At 43.0% G+C, this 10848-nt stretch overlaps 1 protein-coding gene across 5 annotated transcripts in view; it reads right to left on the reverse strand.

The window, feature by feature from the left end:
* CHRDL1 (chordin like 1) overlaps nt 1–10848 on the reverse strand; it is a 58469-nt gene that overhangs the window by 47195 nt on the left and 426 nt on the right. For 2 of the 5 annotated variants that reach the window (XM_090060255.1, XM_090060254.1), the window contains exons 2-5: nt 10710–10835; nt 8619–8764; nt 6605–6717; nt 346–439 (exon numbers count right to left, since the gene is read on the reverse strand). In XM_090060255.1, the coding sequence (XP_089916381.1) occupies nt 346–439; nt 6605–6717; nt 8619–8764; nt 10710–10762 (406 nt within the window). In that variant the 5' untranslated portion in view covers nt 10763–10835. Of the gene's footprint in view, nt 1–345; nt 440–6604; nt 6718–8618; nt 8765–9030; nt 9141–10709; nt 10836–10848 lie in introns of all 5 variants that reach the window. The other 3 variants (XM_090060258.1, XM_090060257.1, XM_090060256.1) reach the window with 2 other exon arrangements.

Genomic DNA, 10848 nt, shown 5'->3' on the forward strand with positions numbered 1-10848 from the left:
AGGGCAAATCCTACCCTGGTTCTCTGGTAAGATTACACGATTACGCATTTGACATAGCATTTTAGAACTACTCATTAATGTAGCAGTTTGCAAGCAACCATTTTTTAATTCTGAGCCTGCTTTTGTTGTAAGAATTAAAAAGAAACCCAAGAAAAAGAAGCCACTAGAGGAAATAGTAGCGCTGATTATAATAAAGAACATGTCTGTTCCGTCCCATGTCACAAATGGGGCATCTAATGGGGTTTGCTTTATGAAAGCTACTCAGCATTTTTCTAGTACTTCTTATAACCTAGCACAACCCCAGTACATCTTAGAGAGGATTGTGGTATCATAAATGTGAATTACCTGGGCACCGTGGGCAGCACAGTTGTGGCACATGCACTGGGGTAGGACAGTGTAGGTTTGGACATCTTATTCTGCTGCACAGCACGTTCCCATTCTGGGGGAGGAATGCAACAATAAAATAAATTAATGTATTGGGTCATCTTACATTGTTCAGCTCTCTATTCTGCACCTAGCTGTTCTGGTGCTGAATGTATGAAGGTTGAGATTCTGATTTCAGCTGAAATCTAGAATACCTCACCTCATTTTGATTTACACTAGTCACTGAAGGCACCTATACATGTGCTAGATGTCTGCTCCAATGCATGGTAATTAACACGCAGCCTCTGCATCATATGTATTCAGCATCCCTGCACTTCAAAATGGTAGCAGGGGCTCTTTAAAGCTTGAATGAGCTTTAGTTAAAGTGTCCCCTCTCCCCCCCATTTTGTACTATGGGATGCTGAATACTTCAAAAACAGTGGCTCCTGAGAGCCCCCCCATCTGCCCCGGAGCACAAGTAAAGATGCCCTGAGATCTGAATGCGGCACAAATCTACAAAATAGCATAGATGCTTTAAGTTCAAAAGAAAAGCCTAAATTGTGGGATCAGAAAAATTTTCACTTATGTAGTCAAGCTGATTTTGAACCAAATTATATTCAGTAACTGCTTTTCCAAAGCTCAGGAATAGATAATGAATAGTAGGTCTCCAGGGCACCCCCTGTTGAGGATTAGTTCAAGACCACAAGAGACCATGAGGTCTGCAATTTTTCTTAAGGCTGCAGAGATTCCTCTGTTCTTATTTTATTGGTTCCCCAGTAGACAAAGAAAACCAGCTGGTAAACAGTCATTTTTCTAAGAAATCTGAGCAGGACTTGGGAATAGTGTTCATTATTCACATGATTAACGTAATATTCTATTTGACCCTATCTAGGCTTGATTTATAATTAAAACATAGGGCATTTTCAGTCTTCTGTGTCTGCAAACCATCTACATTATTCTAGAAAATACTGACTGTTTCAGATTTCCACTTCTCCAACCATAATTCATACCCTGATTTAGCTGTAGAAATTACTTGTGTTTGTAACAGAAAAAGACCTTCAATCTGAACATTTGTCACAGCTTGTAGTTTAAGGTGTACCTTGAAATAAATCCTCTTAATTTTCACATGGTTATCAGAAATATACGACTGGTACAACTAATTAATTTCCATTTGATTAGGTTTTAACTTTCCCTACACACAGTTTCCTTGTATTCATCATAAAGTGCAGTTCTGTTCTGAAAAAAGTCTCTCTCAAATGGGTAGTAATCATATTCTAGTATTTTGTGTCTCAGTGGGTACGTTTACTCTAATTTACTCTAGAGTAAACCTACCCCAGGCAGGCATCTACTTGTGTAGGAAAGCAGAAGTAGATTTGTTGCTCAAAGCAGCAGTCTGCTTCTGCCCCTACCAGCCCTGCACTGGCACCCTGCAGCAGCCAGAAGAAGCTCTAGGCTCCCCCAGGTGCTAGCCCACGCAATAGCAGTGATCACAGGGCCAAGAGACAGCTGTCTCTTGGCAGGGGCTGGGAGATTGTTCCCTGTCCTTGGGAGCTGCCTGGTGCCAGGGCGGGCTCCAATGGCAGAGCCAAGGCAGTTACAATGTCCCACTGCCATGGCAGCATGGAGCTCCCAGCCCTGGCTCCCTGATCAGGGGCAGAGGGCTTGGAAAGAACTGAAGGGAAGGGGCAGGATGATCCGTTGGTGGGCCAGCTAGCAGCAAGCCTCTGGCTGGGTAGGCAGTCCTCTGCCTCTCCCCTTCAGCTCTTTCCTAGCCCCACACTTTGATTGCCTGATTGGGTCTTAGGGATGGGACCTGCCCTGACTGAGACAGTTCCCAGCCAGCCCTGGGCTGTATGTGGAAGACTGCATGTGCAGCCTAGAGCTGGCTGGGGACTGCCTAAAATGGAATAGTCCCCAGCCACCTCCAGGTTGCACATGCAGACTTCCCCATGCAGCCCAGGCCTGGCCAGGAATTGTCCCAATTATTGGCAGGTCCCGTCAGCTCCATGCTGGGCAGGGAATTCTCCCTGTGCACGGAGCTCCCAGCCCCAGTTCCATTGTGGAGCTGGGGCTGGTAGATAACAATCCCGCAGCCCCGGAGTGGGGGTTCAGAGCTCCCTGCCGCTGAGGCAGAGGGATATTGTATCTGCCCAGGCTACGGTGGTGGAGCCTGGCTTGGCCGCAGGCAGCTCTGGAGGGGAAGGAGCAATCTCCCACCCCCTGCTGCCCAGCTGACCAAGAGACAATTTTCTCCTGGTTAGCTGTCTACGCATGCCATACTGTGCAGTAGTTACTCCTGAATACATTTGCTACTTGTATTTACAGGTAGCAAATTTATTTGAGATTAGAGCAAACTGCTGTGCAATAGGTGCCCACATGTGCAGACAATGATGATTACTGCACAGTAGTTTGCTTTAATCTCTAGTAAAGCATCTCATGTAGACACGCCCAGTGATTGCAAATTGGAAGTGCTGGGTTTAAAAAACAGGGACAACTTTTAGACTGTAAATTCTTTGGGGCTTGAGTACTCATTCACTATTGGTCTCTACAGTGCCTTGCAGAACAAGTCACCAGTCTGGTGGGTTGACAGGCACTGCTGCAATATGAAGGTTAATGAATACTATGCTACTTAAAATGGATGTGGCTTCCTTCATTTCAGTGGAATTTTCCTTGCTTTCACCAGCAAAAAATTTGACCCACAACAGACTGTCTTTTATTATTACTTACTAGCCCTGAAACTCACCATGGCTCTGAAAGCCAATCTGGGTCCATTCCTTCTTGTGCATCATTACTTATAATGAAAGTTCTCCAAGCCTAAGTTTTGTTCTCACTAACTGCTGGACCATCCCACTGGCTTCACTGGATTCAAACCGGTAAGGAAGGCCAACCGCACCTTGTCATGCATCCACAGATGCATCTCGAGCAGGTCCAAAGAGGTGATCCTCCCCCTTTATGTGGCACTGGTCAGGCCGCAGCTGGAGTATTGCGTCCAGTTCTGGGCGCTGCACTTCAGGAGGGATGTGGACAGCATGGAGAGGGTCCAGAGGAGGGCCACTCGCATGATCAGGGGACAACAGGGCAGGCCCTATGAGGAGAGGCTACGGGACCTGAACCTGTTCAACCTCCAAAAGAGAAGGCTGAGGGGGGATCTTGTGGCCTGTTATAAACTAGTCAGGAGGGATCAGCAGGCATTGGGGGAGTCACTGTTCCCCCGAGCACCGCCAGGAGTGACCAGGAATAACCGTCACAAGCTGGCAGAGGGTAGGTTTAGGTTAGATATCAGGAGGCGCTACTTCACGTTCAGGGCGGCTAGGGTCTGGAACCAGCTTCCAAGAGAAGTGGTGCTGGCCCCTACCCTGGGGGTCTTTAAGAGGAGGTTAGATGAACATCTTGCTGAGGTCGTTTGACCCCAGTATTCTTTCCTGCCATGGCAGGGGGTCGGACTAAATGATCTGCTCAGGTCCCTTCCGACCCTAGAAACTACGAAACTGTGAAACCTTTATATGCAACTAAAATGTAATGAGCAATTCTGTACCATATACAAATAGAATTCAACTCTCTTCCTATGCTGTAAGGGTGCCACTAAAAAGCAGTAAACATTGTTTTAGTTGCTGCCATCTGCAAATCAAACTCTGAACACATGCAGAGGAGCAGCTGGCCTGAGCACTAGAGCTCTATGTTTTAAACAGTACATTTCAGGGTAAAGTAGAAATCTGGCAAGTTACAAGCACTGCAATTTACCTAAAGCTAATTAACAACACTGCTGTTCCAATGCCAGCACTCCCACTTACAGGAGATAAAGGATTACCTGGAGTTACTCTGCTTACTTAGAACCTGGAAGTCTTTCCTTTAAACAAGTCACAATAACATACAAAACACCATGAAGGATTTTTTTCCCTCTGATGCATAAATTGGTTGGTTTGGGTTTTTTTTACCTTCTTCTGAACCATCAGAGATTAACCGTATTTGCAGATGGGATATTGAGCAGGCTGGTGCTTGGAGGTAGTAGAGAGAGCTGTCTCAGGTGCCTGGCCCATGTGACTTGCTCACATGCTCAGGGTCAGACCAGTTGCTGGATCTGGGGTCAGGGAGGAGTATTTTTCTGGCTCATAATTGCAGGGATTCTTGAGAGTGGAGGATTCACTTTTTTTGGCAGCATATCGGGTATAGTTCACTTGATGAGACCATCTTGTATTTCTTACTCAATCATTTCCCCCAGTTGCCTGAGACTTGGACATTGGTGGCTCCCTGATCTCTCCTTTTCTCTGTCTGTGGCAAACTACAGTTTAGCTTGTTATGATTAAAATTGCTGGCTAAACTGAAGCTTGATATAAGGTGCATGAGTGAAACTTAATGGCCTCTGGTGTATAGGAGGTCAGGCTAGATGATCCAATAGCCCTGTTTATCATAATTTATCTGAAATAGGGTAAAATAAGAGCCCTCCTCACTCTAGGTGACTATTCAGATGGTAATCCCTTGGGCCATATCTTTGCTCAGCAGAAAACTTAAGTGGCTAAGCACTAGGGAAGTCCACTGGGAATCTTCCCTGTTAGTCAGTTTACAGGATGGCGGTACATTCATGCCACAGCTCCAAGATCTTTAAAAAAAGAGGGAGAGATCAATCAATCAGTGGTTCCATGTGGTTTCAAGATCCATAGGATGGAGGGAGCCACTTCTAGGTGATACCTGGCAATAAGCACCTCTGGCATGGTCTCCTCCTAGCATGAGCTACTGGTGCCTCCTGAATCTTGGGGGGCACCCACAGAAGCTGCCGCCAGCGGTGGCCCTGTTGGGGGGGGGCACCAGCCCTACCAACAGCATCAGTGTTGGCCATCAGGGGAGCACCGGCCCCTTCGGGGGGGCACATGCACCCTTGTGCACCCCCTATCAGTCGCCTCCTAGCCTATGCCTCCTAGCCTACTTCTGCTTCCCCAAATCCATGCATAAGTCTTTCTGCCATTCTTGACATCCACATCTGTGTGCGTCTATGGGTCATGGAAATAGGATCTTCCGTCTTTGAGTCTATTTGTGTATGGATTGGCACGTCTTGTGGAAGTTCTCATTTAACTTTAAACACTATGGGGCTTCCCCAGACCTTAAGAAAGCCTTCTGCTTACTTTACCATTTTTCTTCCCTCCTGTCCAACTTTTCCCTAATGTCATTGGTCAATGGTCTATCTTCAGATTGCTAGCGTCTCTGGTGAATTCCACTGCCTCAATGAGGTACAGCCCTTAAACATTTAATGAGTGCTTTTTTCCAAGCACTAATTCCAAAGAGGTTTTAAACATCTGCGTGAAGATTATCAGCAAAAGTGAATAAAAATCTGCCTAACTTAAAAAGGGGACTTTCCTCTTTTCACAATGCTACGTAGTCGCGTCATACTCTCTCTGCTTCACAGATGTGCACCCCTGCCAAGCTTGTGTGCTACTGTTTGTAAGCCTCTGTGCACAGAAGTGAAGCAACAAATTCCTCAGCATAAATGCTGCAGAGAGCCCACTATTTTACATTTGCTGGGGAATAAAAGATAAGAAGACTATGTATACCATTAAAGATAGCAGATAGATCGCTGCATTTAGAGTATCTTGGCCTTTTGGCTAAGATCAAGTGTAGATCCCTTTGGTTTAGCCATTTTAAAGTACTCTAAGGGAAATTTTTTGCCTTTAGATATGCCTCCCTCCTGCAGCTATTTATGATACTACCAAGGAACTATAAGGGTGATATCTAAGCATCAATTCAAGGCAGCTTAATTATATCTCAGAGGGACCATCCTTTTATGTCCAAGTCAATTCTCCCTCCTTCCCTCATCCTTCATTAACTCTGTCTATTTGTAGTTGTTTCTACAGATAGGCCTCCTTGGGAAAGATCTCTCTATTCTGGTAATACTTTACTGGAGAGCTGGTTTGCAGTTAGATCAAGCGTAGGCTCAGTCTGATCTTCCATTCTGGTAACAAGATAAAGATTGCACTTGGATGCCAGGATTAAACTATTTAAGATTCACTGCAAGGAATGTACAAAGCTGCTGCCTAACGAAGGAGACGACATGCATGATCTGGGCATTTTTTGGTGGTCTTGGTTTCCTCTGTGAAGATATCCCATAACTAAGATTCTCTGCCTCTTTTCTCTGCAGCTGCCAAGGAAGCCAGTAGGAGATGGACACATCCACAGCAGGTCTGGGCCACACAACTTCATAAAACAATGTTGAGAACATGCAGAAGGTCTGGAGATTGAAACCTGGATTTACCTCTGAGCAGAGACAGTTAACACAGTAAACGAGTCCATAGGGCTCTAGGTAGGGATGCCATCTTTCACCTACACGGTACTTCTTATCTTGAAACACACAGTTTGTCTCTGAATCTGTTAAAGTAATACACAATAGAAAGAGCTATAGATAAATCATACCATTCAGTGCATAAACGCAGCTGTAAGTACATAATCTGTGTAGGATTCTTTAACTCAGTTTGTAGAAGGTGCAAAGAAGTTTGTTGTAAAGAACTCCATTTTTTCTTTTCATGCAGAATCCTATTTCAGCATGAAGATGCTTTAGTTTCAGACAAAGAATAACAGTTATTTCATATGGTGCTTTTTATGCTGGATTAGTTCATTAGCCTTTTACTCCCTAGAGGCTTGTTTAAATTACAAATTAAAAATCATGGTCATTCAGCCAAATTTGTAGTAAATAAAATGTTCCCATTCCAAAATCATTGCAACAGCTGTTGCTTGGGAAAGGCCCAGGATCTGGTCAGCACAGGTGTTGAAATCTGGGATTACAGAACGAGGAAACATGTATTGTACTTGTACACGTTCAGTATTTCTGTAGCTCAACAACTTGATCACAGAGGAGCATATTATGCTATTTTTAAACAGTTTTCATCAACCTGCAAATGTATTGCTGTTTGAGACATTAGGGGTCTAATGTGCAGTAGATGCCATTCTCTAATTTGGAAAGCGCATTTTTTGCAGTTAGTCCTCTTGCTACCTGTTTGCTTAGCAAATATTAATGTCCTGTCTCTCACTCCTGCTAAAAACTGTGAAGGCATCTTGTTATTATACTATCTCCACGACAGAGATACTCACTCTTGTCAAGCCACATGATAAATGATCACCCTCATTATAAACATACTCCATAGTATCAAAAAACCACTTGTCCCCCAAGCACTAAATGAGAGTGGAATGAATGTTCTTAGCATTCAGTCTGCTAAAAGCAGGTAGCAAGATGCAAGGATTACTAGCAGCATGTGTGAAGTGATCTGCTTTCACTTCAGACAGCTGCACTGTGAAAGAAATTCAGTATCTGAAAAACTAGTGAGTTGACATTGCAGCCGACAGTTTCCTAAGTTGCCTCTCTTCTGAGTGTGGATAGCTGTATGCTTCTTTGGTGGTACATAAACTGAGTAGACAAAGGAATGCTTCCTTTGGACCACCTTCTTTTATTTTGCACTGCATCCACTAATTTAGGATGAGAAGCTGGAAAAACTGCTGACAATAAAGAGTAGCTAAAAATTTCAGCTGTAAGAATAATTACTGAGCTATGCAAAAACTGGCCAAAAGATCTGGACATGAAGGCAAGGAAAAACACTCCAGGTGCCTCCCAACAAAACCGTAGTAGTCACCGTCGATGCTAGAGTGTGTTGTTAGTTATTTCTTTCTGCCACTCAGCTTCTTCTGAAATGTGTTAACATCTCCCACAGATCATTGGTTTTCTGGAAACAGTCCCTTTGTTTTGTGTGCTTTTCAATACATCTCATCAAGTTTTTGACAGTGCTTGGACCCTTACTTTTCTCAAAGGGTAGATCTCATCCAGTTCAGATGAGGTTGTTTTTGGAACATGATAGAACTCTTTTGGAAGAGGTTTACACTAGCCAAAAACCTCAGCAGAATAGTCTTATGCATGGGACAAAATCCAGATAATCCGTCAGATGTTTACAGAGGTCACTAAAATGGAATTAAGCACCCTTTATTTAGGACATTTGAAATAAAACAGATTCTCCAACTGATGTGTTATGTTCTTTTGGAGCAATGAAAACTGCATGGTTTTAAAGAAACACCAAAATGTAATTTGACTTCATTGTACTAAATGAAATTGCAAATGAGGAAACCGCTTTGCTGAATTATGATCCTTTTAACATAAGGACCCTGCTAAAAGACCAGTACTTCCAACATTTGTATCTGAAGATTTGTACTGCCGTGTGTGTTAGACAACGCCCCCCCCCACGCACAGACGTATGAGAGATGCATTTTTCTGGAAGTTTACTTACGTTTTATTTGTTCCAATTTACCACCATCTATGAAAAGGAGACAGAGCATAGTGTGCAAGATAAATCGAAAGTTCTCCAATCTCCACTTTTTTTTCATTTTTGCCAACAAAAGGGAAGAAAAATCCTTCAAAATACAGAATATTGAACTGTTGGGAAGAAAATATGAAAAGACTTAAGACTGATATTCTGTGGGACTATGTAAGTACACCTCCAATACGATTTCATGCAAAATGTAAAAGTTTTAACACTGCCAGGACAAATATATATATATATATATATATATATAGAGAGAGAGAGCGTCATTTAGAAAGAGTGTCATTTAGTGGAAACATCTTAAGCTTCAGATGAAACTGCTTTGCTTTTGGAAAAGGGACACCATTCTCTGTCATGAAATTCAAAAAATCAGTATTACCTCCTATGTAGCCCTTATCTAATTCCAAAGCAGAAAAGCAGTGCAAATTCTTAAGGTCCTTTTTTTCACAAGTTGAGTTGCAAGCTCTCGCTTGAAGAGAAGCAGATCTTCTGGATGTAAATAGGGAAATATGAATGTTGTTTGTAATGCCTTAGCTGGTCGCATCATAAGATTGAATACACTTAATATGTTAACCCTTTAATGTGCAGTTAACTTTTAGTGTGAAATCTGGGCCACAATGAAGTCAGTGGGAGCTTTCTCTTTTACTCGAGTACATTCAAGATTTCACCATTAGTTAACTCGTTCCTCCCCCATGCACACCGCCTAAACTCCAGTTATTTGGGGACTCTGGACAATTAATTTCTGAAGAGTTAACCCTTACAGCTGCTTTGAACCCTATGCTGATAACCCTTGCATTTAGCAGTTGTATCTGGAAATACAGTATAAACATGATATCCAGCCCTTTAGTACCCAAATCCTGTCAACAAAGAGCAGAGGTTTCTTGGAGAGCTGCATTGGTGTCATACTTTCTACAAGCATAATTATATTGTTTGTTTTAAAATGCTCTTTACAGTAAAAAGAAGAAAGTGATCAAATTGTATTTAACCAAATCTGGAGCTTTTTAAAAAAAATCCGACTTGGAATTAGGGTGTTTTCTTCTTATTCCTTATGAAAAACTCTTCCCCTGTTCAAAGGAATTTACCAGACTAGTCTTTTTTGAACAGTCTTGATATTGGACTTGATACTGACCTCTGTAAAAGTCTGCAAAGCCATTTAGTATTTAAAAGTTAAAACAATGATATAAACTGCTTTATGAAATAAGTTCTATTCATTTGAGATCTTTGGCTTATATTAAAAATAGATCACAAATCAAGATTTCACAAGGTTTCAGCTGATACACAATCAACACAGCAGTATTTACTAAACATGGAGATAAAGAAAAATAAGGACATGTTATTCAGGAATACAAGCACTGAGAAAAGGAACAACACTCAACATACTGGGGCAAATGCTCATTGTAGAGACTTTCCATTTTAGACAGCAAACAACTAAAGAGTAATAAACGTTACAGTCATCTAGGGAATCGACGTTACTTTTTATAAAAACTTTCCAGGCAGGAATGTTCTTTCTGACCCGGGTTTCTGTAACGTGACGCTGGTACTACGGGTGATTTTTGATCTTTTTACGTGTGTATTACTCTCTTCACCATGCTGTCATTTCTTTGCCCTACCTCAACACAACACAACGTAACAGTAAGAAATGCTATCCATCCTAGCGACTGAAAACCACATGGCCCGGCCCCCGTTTGTATTGTAGTGACTCCTAAATCATTTAAAGTGCATGTGAAAATGTTCACAAGCCGAAAGGTGCTTCCTCTGCACAGAAGCAAAAGAGCGGTTCACCGTCCGTCTTGGAAGCAGGATAGGAAACTGTAATTTAAGGAAAAAGTTTGATTCCCCATTCTTCCCCCCTGGAACATGTCGGTCTCTCACAGAACCATTTCTAAGCTGCACTTTTTGGGGTGTTTAAAATTTAAACCTTGCCATTTAGTCTCTGCACAGCATGCAAAACCCCAGGGCATCACTGGGCCTGGCAGCAGCAGGAACACTTACAACCTCTGGCCTCTTCTGCGGGCAAAACCTAGTTACAAAGGGAGCAGGATTCATCCTCCATCCTACCTCCGAGCTCCTTCCAACCCCGGGGCAGGGCAAGGGAGGGAGGAGTTGATCATCGAGCTGTGCAAACGGTCACCCGGAGCCGGGAGCGGCCCCTCCTCGCGCGCAGCCCGGTGGTGGGTTGAATCCCTGGCGAGGAAAA

The sequence above is a fragment of the Crocodylus siamensis genome, chromosome 8, assembly GCF_052110815.1.
Source record: "Crocodylus siamensis isolate JL-2025a chromosome 8, ASM5211081v1, whole genome shotgun sequence".
NCBI lineage: Eukaryota > Metazoa > Chordata > Crocodylia > Crocodylidae > Crocodylus > Crocodylus siamensis.